General features: G+C 41.7%; 1 protein-coding gene across 1 annotated transcript in view; it reads left to right on the top strand.

Annotated features, from left to right (window-relative positions):
• Positions 1 to 16,076, top strand: part of LOC311007088 (uncharacterized protein) — a gene marked incomplete at both ends in the record, with an annotated part of 49,041 nt that extends 32,965 nt beyond the window's left edge. Inside the window, 5 exons of the mRNA XM_084000175.1 lie at positions 4,098 to 4,235; positions 4,772 to 4,895; positions 5,037 to 5,210; positions 15,334 to 15,380; positions 15,523 to 16,076. Of these exons, the coding sequence (XP_083856301.1) occupies positions 4,098 to 4,235; positions 4,772 to 4,895; positions 5,037 to 5,210; positions 15,334 to 15,380; positions 15,523 to 16,076 (1,037 nt within the window). The remainder of the gene's footprint in view (positions 1 to 4,097; positions 4,236 to 4,771; positions 4,896 to 5,036; positions 5,211 to 15,333; positions 15,381 to 15,522) is intronic.
• Positions 16,077 to 20,486: the final 4,410 nt, after the last annotated feature.

The following is a 20,486-nucleotide window of genomic DNA, read 5'->3' on the forward strand; positions in this document are numbered from 1 at the left end:
ATTTGTTTTGAAACAAAAACCGAAAAAAAACAGACGTTTTTAGGTTTAGGAATTAAAATTAGGAAAATGAAAATATTTAAAATTTGGTTTCTGCAAATTCCTTTTTTTTTGGCAGACAGACTGGATCAATCCGTGTGTCATTCGTTCTTTCTATTTTCAATTGGAAATCAAAAATCAAAAAATGAAAAAGTGACAGCAATCCGTGTTAATTGGTCAGTGTATCTTTTGGTCATTTTCTTTTGATGAATGGGAATTAAAAAACAAAAAATGACTTGTTTATTGGATTTTCATTTTGAAATACACAAAATAAAATTGAAACACAAAGCATTCTTCTTTTTGAGTATCAAAGAACAATTAACTAAAATGTAACCAAACTCAAAGATTACATAGCTATTGTTGAAACAGTATTCCATAATTTAATGCCCTGGGCCGGGACAACAGACCTGTTTGTCCCCCCTATTGGTGGGCGATGAAGTCTTCACACGCACACATGCACACTCACAACATACAGAGTAGAAGAGGGGAAAAGGGGAGATATAGCAGGTTCATACTTTGGTTATAACTTTTGCCACCTGAGGCGTACGCTGCGGACTCAAGCTTCTGCCATTTTCATCTTAAAATCTCCTTTCTGCCCCCACTTTCATCTGATATGCGTACAGATTTCTGTAGATGTCAGGCCTTGTTTTGCTGTCTGAAATCCTATCTGAGTAGATTTTGGCCTACAGAACCACAGACACAGGTACCATAGTGCTAATTGGCGCTCTTGCTTTGAAGATGACAACATCTGGTGTCAAAATATGAAAAAAAGAAAGAATGTTTTTGGTCTGAATTTGTTTCTGTTGAAAATCAAACTGTTTTTAAAATTTAGTCAATTGCTCTTTGACACTCAAAAACAAGAACACTTTGTGTTTCAATTTTATTTTTTGTTTTTCAAAATGAAAATAGAATAAACCAATGATTTTTGGTTTTTAATTCCCATTCATCAAAAGAAAATCCAATGACCAAAAGATACACTGACCGTAAACGGACCATAATCTGGTGTGACCACACTTCATCCTTAACAACTCCAGTTCTCCTCCAAACACCTGAACACAGTTCTTCCAGAAACTTGACTGGCAGGTTGTTGAAGTATCTTGGAGAACTTGCCATAGTTCTTCTGTGGACTGAGGCTGTCTCAGTGTCTTCTGTCTCTTGATATAATCCCAGAACGACTCCTTATTTTTGAGATCAGGACTCTGTTCTGTCAAAACAAAAATTAAAAAAGTGTTCAGAAGCAGTACAATACATAAAGACCTCTTGGACAGGTTCATAATGATGCTAACATGGCAAGGAATTGATCTCTTTGGAACAATTATTTCATAAAACCTGCTGAATGATAACAGAGAAGGAGTTTCCATGATTCATGTTTTCTATGCAGTAACTACAATAATAACTTCTCATTGACGTCATTGGTCCTTTATTCATACAGAGATTAGCACTGGCTGCCAACGTAAACTCAAAACCAACCTGAAGAAGAAGTTCCAGTGTGTGTTTGAGGGCATCGCTAGAGCAGGACACCAAACCCTTCTGAACCAGATCTACACAGAGCTCTACATCACACAGGGAGGGGCTGGAGAGGTCAATGATGAACATGAGGTCAGACAGATTGAAACAGCGTCCAGGAAACCAGACAGACCAGAAACAACCATCAGACAAGAAGACATCTTTAAAGCCCCACCTGGAAGAGACCAACCAATCAGAACAGTGATGACAATGGGAGTGGCTGGCATTGGGAAAACAGTCTTAACACAGAAGTTTACTCTGGACTGGGCTGAAGACAAAACCAACCAGGACATACACTACATATTTCCCTTCACCTTCAGAGAGCTGCATGTGATGAAAGAGAAAAAGAAAAAGTTCAGCTTGGTGAAACTTGTTCATCACTTCTTCTCTGAAACCAAAGCAGCAGGAATCTGCAGTTTTGATCAGTTCGAGGTTGTCTTCATCTTGGACGGTCTGGACGAGTGTCGACCTCCTCTGGACTTCAACAACACTGAGATCCTGACTGATGAGACAGAGTCCACCTCAGTGGACGTGCTGCTGACCAACCTCATCAGGGGGAACCTGCTTTCCTCTGCTTGCCTTTGGATAACCACACGACCTGCAGCAGCCAATCAGATCCCTCCTCAGTGTGTTGGCATGGTGACAGAGGTCAGAGGGTTCACTGACCCAATGAAGGAGGAGTACTTCAGGAAGAGGTTCAGAGATGAGGAGCAGACCAGAGAGATCATCTCCCACATCAAGACATCACGAAGCCTCCACATCATGTGCCACATCCCAGTCTTCTGCTGGATCACTGCTACAGTTCTGGAGGATCTGTTGAAGGCCAGTGAGGGGGGAGAGCTGCCCAAGACCCTGACTGAGATGTACATCCACTTCCTGGTGGTTCAGACCAAAGTGAAGAAGGTCAAGTATGATGAAGGAGCTGAGGCAGATCCAGACTGGAGTCCAGAGAGCAGGAAGATGATTGAGTCTCTTGGAAAACTGGCTTTTGAGCAGCTGCAGAAAGGAAACCTGATCTTCTATAAAACAGACCTGACAGAGTGTGGCATCGATATCAGAGCAGCCTCAGAGTACTCAGGAGTGTTTACACAGATCTTTAAAGAGGAGAGAGGCCTGTACCAGGCGGCCAAGGTGTTCTGCTTCATCCATCTGAGTGTTCAGGAGTTTCTGGCTGCTCTTCATGTTCATCTGACATTCATCAACTCTGGACGCAACCTGATGTCAAGAAAGAAATTTACCTTTAAACTTTTTAAACTGTTCAGAGCCAAATCATCACATTTGTACCAGAGTGCTGTGGACGAGGCCTTACAGAGTCCAAATGGACACCTGGACTTGTTCCTCCGCTTCCTCCTGGGTCTTTCACTGGAGACCAATCAGACTCTCCTACTAGGTCTTATGACTCAGACAGGAAGTGACTCACAGACCAATCAGAAAACAGTCCAGTACATCAAGAAGAAGATTGAAGGGACTCCTTCTGCAGAGAAAAGCATCAACCTGTTCCACTGTCTGAATGAACTGAATGATCGTTCTTTAGTGGAGCAGATCCAACAGTCCCTGAGATCAGGACGTCTCTCCACAGACAAACTGTCCTCTGCTCAATGGTCGGCTCTGGTCTTCATCTTACTGTTATCAGAAAAAGATCTGGATGTGTTTGACCTGAAGAAATACTCTACTTCAGATGAGGCTCTTCTGAGGCTGCTGCCAGTGGTCAAAGCTTCAACTAAAGCTCTGTATGTGCACATATACCCATCTACATTTACTGTATCTTCTTCTTTTGTCATAACAAAAATAGAATTATTTGTTTACTTTTGTTTTCCTGATTCCTCTTCAGACTAAGTGGCTGTAACCTCTCAGAGAGAAGCTGTGAAGCTCTGTCCCAAGTCCTCAGCTCCCAGTCCTTTAGTCTGAGACACCTGGACCTGAGTAACAACAACCTGCAGGACTCAGAAGTGAAGCTGCTGTCTGGTGGACTGGAGAGTCCACACTGCAGACTGGAGACTCTCAGGTCAGGATACAGATGTTTGTTAGACAGCTTTAACACCTTTCTGTAAGTTGTTGGTGATGATGCTCAACATCTGTTGAGATATTCAGCGGCCTGTTGAGATTCTCAACATCTCTGTACACATGATTTTGTAAAATTGGGGGTTCATTATATTTTCTATCTCCAGTCTGTCAGGATGTCTGGTCACAGAGGAAGGATGTGCTTCTCTGGCCTCAGTCCTAAGCTCCCAGTCCTCAAGTCTGAAACACCTGGACCTCAGTAACAACAACCTGCAGGACTCAGGAGTGAAGCTGCTGTCTGGTGGACTGGAGAGTCCACACTGCAGACTGGAGACTCTCAGGTCAGGATACAGATGTTTGTTAGACAGCTTTAACACCCTTCTGTAAGTTGTTGGTGATGATGCTCAACATCTGTTGAGATATTCAGCGGCCTGTTGAGATTCTCAACATCTCAGTACACATGATTTTGTAAAATTGGGGGTTCATTATATTTTCTATCTCCAGTCTGTCAGGATGTCTGGTCACAGAGGAAGGATGTGCTTCTCTGGCCTCAGTCCTCAGCTCCCAGTCCTCAAGTCTGAAACACCTGGACCTGGGTAACAACAACCCGCAGGACTCAGGAGTGAAGCTGTTGTCTGGTGGAATGGAGGGTCCACACTGCAGACTGGAGACTCTCAGGTCAGGATACAAATGTTTGTTAGACAGCTTTAACACCCTTCTGTAAGTTCTTGGTGATGATGCTCAACATCTGTTGTGATATTCAGCGGCCTGTTGAGATTCTCAACATCTCTGTACACATGATTTTGTAAAATTGGGGGTTCATTATATTTTCTATCTCTAGTCTGTCAGGATGTCTGGTCACAGAGGAAGGATGTGCTTCTCTGGCCTCAGTCCTAAGCTCCCAGTCCTCAAGTCTGAAACACCTGGACCTCAGTAACAACAACCTGCAGGACTCAGGAGTGAAGCTGCTGTCTGGTGGACTGGAGAGTCCACTCTGTGGACTGGAGAATCTCAGGTCAGGATACAGATGTTTGTTAGACATCTTTAACACCCTTCTGTAAGTTGTTGGTGATGATGCTCAACATCTGTTGAGATATTCAGCGGCCTGTTGAGATTCTCAACATCTCTGTACACATGATTTTGTAAAATTGGGGGTTCATTATATTTTCTATCTCTAGTCTGTCAGGATGTCTGGTCACAGAGGAAGGATGTGCTTCTCTGGCCTCAGTCCTCAGCTCCCAGTCCTCAAGTCTGAAACACCTGGACCTGAGTGACAACAACCTGCAGGACTCAGGAGGGAAGCTGCTGTCTGGTGGACTGGAGAGTCCACACTGTAGACTGGAGACTCTCAGGTCAGGATTCAGCTGTTTGTTGGACAGCTGATCTTCAACATCCTTCTGTAACTTGTTGGTGAAGATGCTCAACATCTGCAGGATTTTACTGTTGATATGATTTTCTAAGACTCTTTAGTCTATCACATTTTCTATCTCCAGACTGTCAGGATGTCTGGTCACAGAGAGAGGCTGTGCTTCTCTGGCCTCAGCTCTGAGTACCAACCCCTCCCATCTGAGAGAGCTGGACCTGAGCTACAATCACCCAGGAGCCTCAGGAGAGAAGCTGCTGTCTGCTGGACTGAAGGATCCAGACTGGAGACTGGAGACTCTCAGGTACAATCAGACAACAAGGACTCAGTGTGTCTCCTGTCTTTTATGTTTCCCTACTCGCTCAGTCATCATGAACAAGGATGCAAACAGCGCGCCGAAAAGCGTAACTCGCTTTTTTCATGACCAATTAGGTGACTTGTGTGAATCGTTCAGATCAGAAGAGTTTCTGTTTTTGAGGGGGGGGGGGGGGGGGGGGGCGTCTCAACGTCTCAGCTGGGGTCAGTAAAATGTTTTTCTAACAGGCTGACAGTGACAATCACGTGAAACTGAGGCGAACTCATTCATGGTTGTCTCTGATTATACTGATAACAGCCTACCGCCAATGTAGTTGCGCGACATGCGCGCTAATTAAAGCGGCGCGTATCCGCGTGCAGTCGGTGTGACGGCATGCACGGTTCCCTACGTTGCTGTGTCAGGCAGATGTTTCCACGGAGCTCTTCCCCGTTTCAGAGGTGAAGGAAGCCCTAAAGACGTCGCCTCCGCGACACTGGCGTAGCCACGGGTGTGCCAGGGTGTGCCAGTGCCACCCACAGAGGAAGCTGGCACACCCAAAAATTTGATGCATTTTTTGTTTTTGTTATAGTCTATAGCTACTAACATGTTATCGATCAGTCAATACATTTGTAAAAAATTGCCGTCAGGTGATGCGTTGCGACACCTGCACCGGCTCACGGAGAAACTGGACTAATGGAATAATTAACGAGTTCAAGGCCAAGCCACGCCGTCTTGCCCTTTAAATTGAGAGCTGCGCAGTGCGCACAGGTAAACAGCGATATCGTTGTCCTCTTCTGCTTTGCGATATAAAAGCATCAGGCCAAGCTGTTACATAATCATATGTGATGAATGATGAGCCCAGTAGTTGTGTTCAGATGGTTAGATAGCTTTGTTGATCATGCGATCAAAGTCATTTAAGCGCCGTTACGCACGCCGCATCTCTCTCGTCCAGTGCGCTCCTCTCCTCTCCTCCCTCTCCAGTACCTGGCTGCTCAGTTCAGGGACCGGGGCTGAGAGACGTCACCGCCGCCTTCACTCCGTCCGTGATCCCTCTGGTCAACGCGTTTAGACCCGAGTGTGGCCTGAGTGTCCCACCTGAGCTCTGTGCCATAGCGCGCAGCTCCAGCTCAATGAATGACAGCAGGTCTCCCAGTTACCTGCTCAGATGCTGCTCAACACTGATCAGAGCAGCTCTCCCTCGTTTGCTGAGGTTTTATTATAAACTCAAATCTTCTTTTGTTCTTTGCCGCATACCTATATCTCCCCATCTTCTCTTCACTTCATCTCTTCTCTTCTTGTTCTACCAACCACATTTTAACTTTCTCATTGATAATCTCCCACCGTTTCTTCTGCTGCAGCTCCACAATTTTTCCACAATATTTGTCCCTCTCTCTATTAATGCGTCGGATCAAAATTTTATTCTGCGTTTGTATCCATCCAGCTCTCTGTCCACACTCTCCATGGCGGAAACGGTTACACGCAAAACCCTCATTTAAATACTGCGGTTTGCGCGTGTTGTCATTTAGCGTGTTACTCTTAGTAGATCACCTATTGTGTGTGCGCTAACCAGACACGCAAAAGTGTGTTTTTTTTAGGACTTTGTTATTGATTTATTTGAGCACGTCATATGTGTGAATGTTTAGACCTGTTGACTATAAGAGCAGTTACTAAGCAGTTTTTTTTACTCAGCGTTGCATATAGATTAGAAGATAAGATGATCTTACAGGCTTATGATGCGACTGTTAAACCCAAGTTATTATGTGCAGTCTATGTCTGATGCTTGTTAAAGGCCTATGGCTTGTTGAGAGCGAATAACACATGGTTTGTTATTACTGATGAGAACGCACACAACATATAATGTTGGAATTCTTTTGAATATTTATGGAGGTGTAACGCTCAGTTTGTTGAAAATAAATTTGGCACACCCAGTCTTTGCAGGTGCACACCCAATGTCTTTTTTCTGGCTACGCTACTGCTCCGCGATGTAGAATGTATTCAATTCAAAAAGTGAAACTAACACATTATATATGTCCATTAAACACTGAATGAAACATCCCATGTCTTTATTTCTTCAGTTTATTTTAATAGTAATAATTATGACTAACATTCAGTGAAGACCTAAAAATCAGTATCTCCAAAATTGAAGTATTGCAAAGGAATTTTTTTTTTAAAGCATATTTAATATAGAAATGTTGGCTTTCTGAAAACTATGTCCATCTATATGCACTCAATACTTGGTTGGGGTTGAACTACTGGGAATTGCCTTTTCCGTGATATTGTAATGTACTTATTTGTTAATGGTGAGCACCCCCCCCCCCCCCCCCCCCCCCTCCCGACCCGTTTGCATCCCTGATGAAAGACGTCTGATTTCCCTTAGTTGTGTTCAGAGCAGTGAGTTGGCCTGAATTCACAAACACATGGGTCCTCTCAAGTCTTTGACCAAATAGAGAAAAAGACACGTTAGCTGTTTTGACAATGTTTTGACTTTTGTAAATCAGATAAAAATCATAACTCGTTGACATTAATAACCTCAGATGTTGTTTATTGATAAACAGAGTGCTGCTGCTTACTGTACATAGCAGAAACCCTGCAGTCTATAATTTCCCTTATCATTTTATATTCCACATTGTGAATTTTTGTTATCATTGGAACAGATTTTATGTTTTGCCATTTGATTCTTCACCAACAGCAGCTTTTCTTTATAACACACAGTCAGTAAACACATCAACAAGACAACGACTTGACTGTAAGACTGTGCAGGTTTTCATGTAGGGCAGAGGGAACAGAAATACATAATATTGAAGATGTACAGTAAACCTCTGTAGGCCCCTCAGTCTCCATTAGGGGTGTAAAGGTATACCGTACTTCGGTATACCGCGGTGGTGTAAAGCCACGGTGGTGACACCGTGAGATTTTCAAGCTCACGGTGACGGTAATTAATTAATTATTTTAATATTAACTCCACTTACACGTCGGGAACTCAAAACATTTCACTTCACGTTCACATGCAAGTCGGCCGGAAATAGCTCGCTCCTTCGTTGGTTTCTCTTTTTTTCCCTCTCCAGAGCTCCCCCACAGTTCTGGGAGGCACATGTCACTGTGCACACATGCTTTTGTTTACAACGGGCTTTCAGATCGGCTCCGGTGCCTGTAGCTTGCAGACCAATCACAAATCGTGATTGTTTGAAGCCGAAGGAAACCATAGAAACACGTTGTTGGAGGGAGTGGAGGGAGGGAAGGAGGGGGGGTTTGGCTCGTGGTCGAAGAGCAGTGTTGCTAAGCCCTGCTACCTGCTAACATTGGGCTAGTGCTAACACGGAGCTAACGCTAACAGGGAGCTAACGCTAACACGGAGCTAACGCTAACACGGCCACACACAGAGACACAGACACACACATATGAATAAAGGTTCCAAAACATGAAGGCGTGTGTGTGTCATGACGTATTACATTACCTTATAAAAGATCCATGGTGTGTGTGTGTGGCATGTTAGTGTTAGCTCCATGAAGCCACAAGCACAAGCCGAACTTAATCAGTACGTGACGTCATGCCAAAGAAAATAAAGACGAAAGAAAGAGAGAGATTGAAGGAAAGAAGGAGAGAGAGAAAGATGGAGTATAATAGATAGATGCACGGAGAGATGCATAATAGAGGCTGTGTGTGTGTGTGTGTGTGTGTGTACACAGACATGTCTCTGTGTAGAGAGAGAGAGACTTTAGTGACTGAATATAAATAATTACATTTTGCTGACACTTAAGTATAAACCAAATATAAGTTGTATTACTTTACATAAAGCATGTACTTTAATTTTAATACCGTCACCGTGAAGTACCGCGGTATACTGTACTAATACCGTTACCGTACCGTACTGTAAAATCCCATACCGTTACACCCCTAGTCTCCATAGCAACAGATATGGTTCATCCTCCTCCTGTGATAAATTATGTAGTAATGATGTCCTGTAGGACACTGAAAACCATTACACTCATTACTTACAGTCAGGTGAGACAGCCTCCATCAACAGAAACTGTTGTAATGTGACCAAGGTCATTGCATTACTTATCCTTAGCCTTACTGCGACTAAGCACAAAGTTCTTCATGTGTCCAGCCTCACAACTTTGCTCTCCAACGTCACCACGTTTATGCAGGGGGGCTTACCCCCCAGTTCTCTCTGTCATCCCTGTCCTCTGACTTCCCATCTAGCGCCATTATCAGGCCAATGTTTGAATTTGTTCACTACTTTGGTTTCAAGTCTATTTTCACCTCAGGCACCTTTTTTTAAAAATATATTTTCTTCATTGTGACACATTTTAAATACAAACAAAGATCAGACACAGATTAATTCAACAACATTTTAAGAAAAATACTTTGACAGAAATGACACACAGGAACATTTATTCTCCGTGAACCTCAACTTATAATTTAAAATTTTTTTCTCAAGTCAAATCATTTGATTTTGATTTATCAGGGACTTTACAGTCTGCAGCATAAGGCCTCTGTTTATTTGTCACATTTAAATATTTAAATGTGTTACGTTTTAAATAGGAGGATCCAAATGCAGACTCAATTGGCAAAAGTATTTATTTAGAAAAAGGTTAATAAAAGGAAATCAATGTACAACGGAAACAAAGTAGCAACAAAAGAGTCAACGAGCCTAAGTCTCGGACAGGGGGTAAACAAGGAATCCAGTTCAACAGAAAATAACAAAGTACAAAACAAGGGACTAGAAATACATATTGATTGGCCACTGCTCCTCAGGGATGGGTTAAATGCAGAGAAAGAATTTCACTGTACTAGCTGTATATGTGACAAATAAAGTACCTTTACCTTTACCAAAGTGCTGTGTCAATCACAGCGGCGACGCTGATTGGCTCGGCCTTCTGAGGGTTTCAGGCCAAACGCTTACAACAGGGATGAGGCCAGACTCTCCATCAGAAATGAAATGAATTGCGTTTCCGGGAGCGGCTGGTTTACGAGGCTAGTCTCAACCATACCCCATATGTGTACAGTTGAGACAGAAACCCATTGATGATGACTGAACATCAAAGGTCAAAGGTCAAACGTCTCTTTATTGTCATACAACACATGTTAAAAACATGGGATGAACGAAATTTCGATGCCCTGGTCCCGTGCCAGCCCACTAAGATAAATAAAAATAAATAAGTACAATAAATAGAAACTGTAGTTAAAAACTATGGTAATGTCATTTAAAAACATACAGTAAAAAAAAGAAAAAGTGCAATAAATAAAAGATAAAAGATACAACGACAAAGACAATGACAGCAGCAGCAGCGCCCTCTGGCAGTTTAACATCAATTGTAAATTCAATAAACTTTTTTAAAAATGAAAATTTGACAAGATATTTTAATATAAATTCATTCCTCTTTTTTGAAATTAAAAACAATGTAATATTATTGTATTAATAATGTAAATATTATTATATTATAATCATGTAACATAATATTAAAGCAGAAGTAAGTGATATTTTTGTGTTAATATAAGTCTTAAATAGTTCTATCTTCCGACAGCAATCACTTCTATAGAGTGTTTGGTCTGAAACACGGGTCTGTCAGTCACTCTGCTCTGCTCTGCTCTGAGTCGAGGAGAAAACTTTTCTCTTATCCTACAGTTTTTATCCAATGAGGAGAGAGAACGGCATGCAGGGCTGTGTGTGCAGCCAAGGGATGCGCGTGAATGTGGTGACGTAGGGACGAGGACTGTTATGGTGCGTTCAAGGCAGCCCGTGTTTTTCCGACCTGTGAAGTCGTACCAGTTCGATCTGGTACGAGTTCATGGGTCAGAAGTTACAAGTGGCCGTTATAGTGACTTTCACAGGTAAAACAGGTCGGAAAAACGCGAGTGGGTTGCCTGGAACGCTACAAAGTCGTAAGTTGTGACATGAAGCTGTAATTTACGGTTTCCGATCATCCTTGGCGACATGAACCACTGCTCACTGAATAAAACTCTGAGAGACTTTTTCCAATATGTCACATGCCCCACCAGGAGCAATAAGATCCTTGACAAATGTTGTGTCAATGTCAGAGAGGCATATAAGTCATTATCCCTCCCGCCCCTGGGTGCATCCGATCATAACTGTGTGCATCTCATTCCCGTGTATCGCACTGCATTAAAAAGAGGCAAAGTGCAGAACATTAGTTTTAAGGACTGGAATGACAGTAATGCATGCCAGACTCTTCAAGGCCTCCTCGATTCTACAGACTGGGACATGTTCATTGAATCCTCGGCCGACATAGATGAACTGACAGATGCCGTCACAATAGCTGGACTTCATACTGTGAAAGCATTGTCATCCCTATTACAGTAAAAATGTCAGAGTATATCCTAACTCTAAACCATGGGTGTCGAAGTCTCTTAAAACACTTCTACACAAGAAGAATAAAGCCTTCAGGGAGGGTAATAAATTAGAACTGTGCAATTTGCAAAAAGAAATTAAGAGAGAAGTCAGAGCTGGAAAAATGAGATACAAGAACAAAATAGAAGCCCAACTCAGAGCAAATAATCTGGGCTCAGCATGGGAGGGCATGAAAACAATCACAGGACTGAACAACAGTAGTAGAGGAAGGGACTTGTTGCCCAATTATAACTCTGATCACCATCTGGCTGAGAGCCTTAATGCTTTTTATGGTAGATTTGACAATCATGATTTAGCAGTAATCGTTCTGAGCTTAAAAATAGGCTCCTGTCAGCTCCTCCTTTGAATCCTTTTTTCAATGAACTAAGTGTTATCAAGTGTTTTAAAGGGTGTAAACCTAAGAAGAGCCCTGGCCCGGATAACATTAATGGTCGCCTTTTAAAGACCTGTGCCGAACAGTTAGGCCCCATTTTTAACTATATATTTAACTTATCTCTCACACAGCAAAGGGTACCCTCTCTCTGGAAGCAATCTACTGTTGTGCCAGTTGCTAAAATCAGCAACCCAAAAACACTTAATGATTTCAGAACGGTGGCTCTAACCTCCTTGGTTATGAAACAGTTTGAAAAATTAATTAAAGCAGAGCTTGTGGTCAAAACTGAGAACCTGCTAGACCCTCTCCAGTTTGCATATAGAGCTGGCAGGGGCGTTCAAGATGCAACTGCCACTTTTCTTAACCTCATGTCAAACACTTAGAGGGTAGTAAAAATCACGCCAGGTTGCTTTTTATTGATTTTTCTTCAGCATTCAACACTATCCAGCCACATGTCCTAGCTAGAAAACTAGTTGACTTTTTTGGTTTGGATCTATGTCTGGTAGGCTGGATTCTTGATTTCTTAACAAATAGATCTCAACGAGTAAGAGTTAATGGGATTTTGTCCAGCACCTTGTCATCTTCCACCGGCTCGCCTCAGGGCTGTGTATTATCTGCCCTCTTGTATATTCTATATACCAATGACTGTCGCAGCCGTCACATAAACAGATCCATCATTAAGTATGCCGATGATTCACTTACTGTCAGCCTGCTACATGATGATGAGGACAGTCATGGTCCTGTTCTTGATGACTTTCTGTCTTGGTGTAATGACTCCTTCTTGCAACTTAATGTAACAAAAACAAAAGAGATCTGCATCGATTTCAGGCGTACCCATCCAACAGTGTCATAAACGGTGAGAAAGTCGAATTTGTAAACAGGTATAAATACCTGGGTACAATAATTGACGATCAACTGAAATTTGACCTCAACACTGAAATGTTATGTAAGAAAGGCCAGCAGCGCCTATACTGCTTGAGGAAGTTGGCCAGGTTTCATGTGGACAAGATGAAAATGTTTTATTGTGCCTATATTGAGTCTGTCATCTCTTTTTCCATTGTCTGCTGGTACGGCAATCTTTGCATCAGAGATAAGAATTCCCTCGGAAGAATTGTGAAAGTGGCCTCTAAGGTTGCAGGCATCCGGCACGGTGGCACAGTGGTTAGCACTGTTGCCTCACAGCAAGAAGGTCCTGGGTTCGAATCCCCGGCCGCCCAGGTCCTTTCTGTGTGGAGTTTGCATGTTCTCCCCGTGTCTGCGGGTGCTCCGGTTTCCCCCACCACTAAAAACATGCCAGCTAGCCTGATCCTCCAGTCAGTGCCCCTGACCAAAAGCACTGGCTCATAATCTGGAGTTGGTCCCCGGGCGCTGCACCGTGGCTGCCCACTGCTCCTCAGGGATGGGTTAAATGCAGAGAAAGAATTTCACTGTACTAGCTGTATATGTGACAAATAAAGTAACTTTACCTTTACCTTTACCAGTTTGATGGCCTGGACCACATATTTAATAGACAGGTGCTCATCAAAGCTCTGTCCATTCGCTCAGAGGATGCCCATACCCTTGTGCTCAGAGTACAGGCTCCTCCCATCAGGCCTTCGCCTGTGCGTCCCTCGGGCCACAAAAAATAGATACAGACTTTGACTCTGTCAAACAGAACATGACAGGAGTAACCATAACAAAACTAAAGTAATGGTATAATGCAAAGGCGGACAGTACAACAGTATGGAAGACATTCTCAACAAGCTCTTTTTTTTTTTTTTGTTCTTGCAAGAACGTACACACAAAGCATATTTTATTCATATTGTTATTTATAATGATGAGTTTCTATGTCACTATATGTCTTTGTGTTGTATGTTTTTTACCTTTATGTGATTCTATGAGCTGCAATCCAAATTGCCCTTTGGGGACATGAAATAAACTAAACTGAACTGAACTGAACTGTTTCAAAAGCCTGCCTGGAACGCAGCATTACCCAAAACGACCGGATCGCTTACTTCTGCTTTGATAGTATATTTTAATATAACACTGTTCACAAATATCACAAATATTAAATGTTATTTCCATTTTATTTCTTTGTGGTCTTATTATGACTTATAACATGTTATTGTTAGCCTAAGCTGCACAATTTAGGAGCATGTGATGTAATAGAAAAAACAGGGGTCGTTTGGATAAACTACGCTCATGTGTGGGTGAGAGGAGCAGGGAGACTGGGCTGGAGCTTGGTCTCTGGAGAATTCTGAGAAAAAAGTCAGAACTCACTTATTTTTATTTTGGGTTATCTTTGTCTAATGTTAAAACTTGTCTGATGATCTTACTGTAAAGCAGTACTAAAGAACTTTTAGTTTTAGTTGAGTTTGGCGGCGCCAGTGGCCCAAAGCGGTAGTGTTTTGCCTGAAGGAAGACTCCATCTCCCATGAGCACCAACGCGTAGCGCCGTAAACATCCTGATCTCCTGGTGCATGGAAATTAACAGAAGACGTCCAAACTAAGTTTCTGTCACCAGTGGATCATTTCACAGTAAACACACATACACAATCCGACGCAAAGGTGCTGCATCGCCTGCTCCCTCCTCGTCGTGACTCGCGAAAGTGAAAGTGAAACTTAAAGCAGATATCAGTGGAATGTTTTTGTTAATATAAGTCCTAAATAGTCCTATTTTCCGTCAGCAATCACTTACATGAAGTATTTCAGCCTAAACACGAGTCTCTCCGTCACTCTGCTCTGCTGTAACCCGAGGAGAAAATTTTCCTTGTGGGATACAAGTGTTATCCAATGAGGAGAGAGAGTTGTGACTTGAAGCTGTAACTTACGGTTTCAAAAGCCTGCCTTGAACGCAGCATTAGCCGAAACGGCCGTGAAGCTGATATCTGCTTTAAGTGAGAGCCAGGTTCCCACCATGCTCCTCAAAGCTGCTTAATGCCAGTGAAGGCGATACAGACCATAATGATACAGACCCCCTCAGGCCATGACAGAGGTGTCATTCAACCTGTTGTAAGTCGATGTACCATCACAAAAGTTATGAAAATATTATATGAAGGTTGAAAAGTTCCTTAGTGTTGGTTTAAACATTTAAGTGTGACAAATATGCAAAAAGTAAGAAATCAGGAGCAGAGCAAATCCTTTTTCACAGCTCTGTAAATGACAGTAAACACATAGAATCTGCTGTTAAACTGATCTGTGAACAGTCAGTCAACACTTCACTGGTTTAGATGTAAATTCACTTCATTATAAGAGACGACTTTAGAGACCTACAATTCCCCTTCTGTCGAGGAACATCAATGAAAACACAGAGAAGACCAGTGGTGATTCTTCTTCTTCTTCTGACAAACTGCTTCATGTTGAACAGTTTAGATATAAAATCACTCTGACTGTGTTTCTTCCTCCAGGCTGGACCATGGTGGAGAGCACAGGTTAAAACCTGCTCCCTGGAGGTGTAAGTGTGGATTTAATGTGACTAATGATCAGACAGCAGCTCTCTGTCAGTTTGTCTTTAAATACAACGTTGATTCAATAATCAATCAATGAACCATCAGATGATGAACTGCAGCTGTGTTGTGTCTTGTTCTCTCCATCAGACGCCTGTAAACTGGAAGTGGACATGAACACAGTGAACAGAGAACTCAAACTGTCTGACAACAACAGGACGGTGACATGTGTGACAGAGGATCAGTCATATCCTGATCATCCAGACAGATTTGACAACTGTCCTCAGCTGCTGTGTTCAACTGTTCTGACTGGTCGATGTTACTGGGAGGTGGAGTGGAGAGGATGGGTTGAAATATCAGTGAGTTACAGAGGAATCAGAAGGAAAGGAAACAGTGATGACTGTTGGTTTGGAGCAAATGATCAGTCCTGGAGTCTGGTCTGTCATGATGATCGTTATTCTGTCATGCACAACCAGAGAGAAACACCAATCTCCTCCTCCTCCTCCTCCTCGTCCTCCTCCTCTGTCTCTAAGAGAGTAGCAGTGTATGTGAACTGGCCTGCTGGCTCTCTGTCCTTCTACAGAGTCTCCTCTAACAGACTGATCCACCTCTACACCTTCAACACCACCTTCACTCAACCTCTGTGTCCTGGGTTTGGGTTCAGGGCCTTCCCTGGTTCCTCAGTGTCTCTGGTTGATGTGTAGGATGGAGAGTCTGTGGAAGTGACAGCAGCTTCAGTCCTGTGCTTTAAATGTTGGTGGTGGACGAGGTTTCACTTTCCTTTCTATTTGAATCTGTTCAGAATCATGTTAATAACACATTCATGTTTTTTGTAACTCTGGAAACCTTTACTTAATCATTTGCAAATATATACTAAGAGATTTGCAATGTGATGAAATTAATGAGAAATACTATTCTCTTGTCAACAGTTGCCAAGTGGTTTGGATGTTTGTCCATGTTTTTTGATAAATAAATGAGCCAAACCAATGGAGGAAAACTGTAAAACAACACAGATTAAGAGCTACAGTATTTAAAACATACACAGATTCAAATAGCTAATGCAAAGAATGTATGAACTTTACTCTCTGTTTTCAAAAACTGCTCACTAGTGATGTCAAAATATTCACATTCAATAGTTCCTCTGCTGATTTCACTGTTATTATTTCATACATTTGCTTATGTATCCCCTGTTTTGTTGATATGAACTAAACAGCACATGTGTGTGTGTGTGTGGTTCGTGTGGCTGCAGTGGCAGCAGCTCACCTGCAGGTGTCAGTGTGGTTCAGGTGAAACGAGACACAGCTCGAGGCTTCAGGTGAGGAGAGTTCAGGTGTAAATACACAGAGGAGGAGAGTTAATGAAACATTAAATAATCAGATTAATTAATGTAAAGAATATTGAAACTAAACGTGACTGTTTCTTTGGATCAATAAGATAAACTGTGATGTTAATAGAAATGAACAGGTCTGATTCCCAGTGCTTCGATTCAAGATTTCTTTTTTTTATCTTTATATTTTTTAATTGTTGTTCAGTGTTATGTTGAAATATGTGACCCTGAGGAAGAGGATCCAAATCAATTAATAGAATAAATCAATGGTTATATTCAGATGAAAGTGTTGGTGCATCAGTCTGATCTCATTAAGTATAAAGAGTATTCAGCTTTTATAGGTTAAACTGAAGAAAATGTTTGTTGTTTGTAAATTGTAATTAAATTCATCATAAAAGACTGAACAGCTTCATGACCAATGTTCATTTACATAACAAATTTACCAGCTGGTATTAATAAAAAAAAACCTTGACCTTGACCTTTAAACTTATTAACAATAGATAGTAACCATTACCAATAGGCTTCTTATTATGTGATCCTTTGACCAGATTTATTCAGTCTCAGGTTTAAACTCTTCCTCAGATTTTTTTTTTAAATTATATAGGCCTTACATGAGATGTAAAATACATGAAGACAAAATAAGTCCAATTACACATTAACTTGAATTATCAGCACCACCAATCACTGATATAATTTATAGGCTACTTTATGTAAAACATAAAACAATAAAACACCTCATAACACGAATCAACATTGAGAATCTGTACAACAATAAACCTCTGACTCATTACAGCTGTAATATGATAATATAATTATAATAAAACAAGCTGAGGTCTGAAGAGTCTGATCTTTGTTCTCTGTGTTTCCTCTGCAGACAGAAAAGGGGGCGGAGTCATAGATCTACCTGTTGTGACCTCACTATGACCAACTGTAAAGTTTATTATATGTGACTGACACAGTTCCTGTCTGTTTAATTAAAAGTGACACTGGAACGACCTTGAAGACGATAAATCCACTGCAGCTTCATAAGAACATTTAGGTTCTTCAGTTACATGAATAAACAGTATAAACGTTATATGTCAGCGTTCATATTGGAATCCAACAAACTAAGTATTGATTGGTGTTTCTGTACCTTAAAGCAGATGTTCTAATCAATAACATATTTTATTAATAAAGCCGTTAGTTGTTTACTGAGCTGCTGTTGCAAAAAGGAAAGGGAACATTTCTGGTGTCTCAGTCTGAGACCTGCTGAGCTGCTGCGGACAAAGGAGGAAATATTCTTTAGCTTCTTTAAGCATGTTTATTCGAGACTAGCACACACTCACATATGAGTCATGGTGGAATTAACTTCCAGCTTCCCCAGCACAGAAAAACTTCACACTGGGCGTGGCTTAAACAAAATGTGATGACACAGCATGAGCTTCTGGCCTTTACACTTACGACTCACATCATTATGCAGTCTTATGTTGTGAGTTACGAGTACACTAAATAAAAGAAAGTCTCATACAAAGTTTTGGTTGGTCGACGAACTGGCCTCCCGGGTCTCCAGATGCACTTTGAGGAATAAAGAGGAATAAAAAACTACTCCGGAGTATTCATCAGCATGAGGGGGAGTCAATAATGACTGAATTTCACTTTTTGGTGAACTATTCCTCAGTTCCAGCCCAGAGACAGACAGAGACGTGCTGCATTTTGCACTTTGCACATTTTGCTGTGTCAACCACAAAGTCACGCCCTCTGTTCACAGTTGTGTCACATGATTTCTCAGAAAAGTCTTCCTGTTGTGTTGTTTCACCTCACTTTGCTTTGACAGCAGCTTAGAGACCAGTCGACTGTCACTGACTGATGGAGAAACTGATGAAGATCCTCACATGTTAAAGTCCTGAGGGAAAGTCTGTAAGTTCTGTTGCTTTTCTCTCTTTCTCTCATTTCCTGTTTGCAGTTCCCTGTTTTCTACTTCACTTTGACTGTGAAGTGATTAGAGACTGATGCTGATGCTTCTCTCTGTGTTTCCTCTACAGGTGAAGGAAGAGCGACTCTGACTGGATGTGGGTCTGAATTCACCTGGTGAGTGTCGTCTTTGTTCTACCACTCAGCTGATTCATGTTTCAATGATTTTATGAGGATAAACACATTAATGCAAGTAAGAACAGTTTGATGTCAGAAGGATATGAACTTTCCTTCCTTCAGCACCTCCTGCTGGGTGAAAGCAGAATGACACTGTGGTGGACAGGTGTGTAAACCGTGTTGTTCTGACTGAGTGCAGCTCTCCCTGCAGGTGGAGGCTCAGCTATGGCTCAGTGTGAGGACAGAGAGGAGGTAGCCCACCCCTCTGAAACCACTCTGTGTGGGGAGCAGAGCCAGACCGGAGGTCAAAGGTGAGATGAGGATCTCTAACTGTCCAGGACTCAGATCACTGGAGATACTGCTGTTATCTGATAGGAGGTTTTTATGTGACAGGGTGACAGGGTAGTGCATTATTGTTTTACTACTATTATATATAAAAGTGAATAACTCATTTAAATCAACAAGATGTTGTCTCTCACAACAAGATCAGAAGAACAGAGCAGAGAGGCTTTATTGTGATTGTAGAAATATACAGTTAAATTCTGCTGGACGGCACAAATACATATATAAAAAAAATGTAAAGATATCCACAAGTTTCCAAACATCATCTCTGGTCAAAACTGGAAGCCGGTTTTGCATGGAATTGTACGTTTACGTTTCCATAGTTTTCAGTCATAGTTGCGGTAAACGCATGGATCTATTAACGCTGGCTTTTAACACGGATGTCAATTTGTGCGATATACATTGTTAAAAGATGGTGTGATGATACATGCATTTTACAGGTTTTCACTGAAAAAAAAGAATCCATGCATTTACCATGACTAATGAAACCGGAAGCACCAAAGAGCAAAACCGGCTTACGTTTTTGACGTTTGGGAAAATCGTGAAGGAATATCACTGATAAAAGAGTTGGTAAATTGCAGGAGATCCTAATTGCTGTTGTGATTAAAGCCCTGAGATAAACATCAGGTAGAAGTTAACAGTGCAGAGTGAAGGTCAGTAACTCTGTCTGTGGTTCAAGTACCAATTCTACTGATCAAATGTTCATTGGAACAAATGAACCAGTTTCAGCTTTTAGATTGTCATACAAACTGTAATTTTAGAAGTCTTGCTATTTACTCACATATGTTGGAAATACATCTGTCTGACCCAGAACCTGCAACCTAATAGCTGTTTGAGAGAATGCACAAGGAGAACCACACTGCCTTGACAATTTGTGCTGTTCAAAGAAGAGATTCAAGTGCAGTGTTTCCACTAGGATTTTTTAACCAGTGGCAACGGCACACAATGGGTTCACACAGACTCAAAGAGGGAAAACACTGAGTTCAGGGGAATCGGCTTGTGGCTCTGCTTCAGCTGTGTGATACCATTATGAGAGGCGACCAGAGTTTCAGACAGGTTTGAATCCATCTGACCATCTGTTTACCTGTTGGGAGCTGTTCATCTCTTCTTACCCCTGTAAACTGCAAAAATTGACGCACGATAAAACAGAAATTTTAAAGAAAAAGAAAAAAACAGTTAAGTCAGAATTTAGTCAGTCTAAACCCATTTTTAAACTGTTTGTCATTCCTCTTGCAGCAAAAAGATGGAGACACTTCCAGAGGTACTCTTGAATACTTTGGAGGATTTGGAAGCCGATGATTTAAAAAAATTCAAGTGGTACCTGTGTCAGAGAGGAGCCCTAGGAGACCTCCCATCAATCCCAAAACTTAAACTGGAG

This window comes from Trachurus trachurus (assembly GCF_905171665.1).
Source record: "Trachurus trachurus genome assembly, chromosome: 24".
NCBI lineage: Eukaryota > Metazoa > Chordata > Actinopteri > Carangiformes > Carangidae > Trachurus > Trachurus trachurus.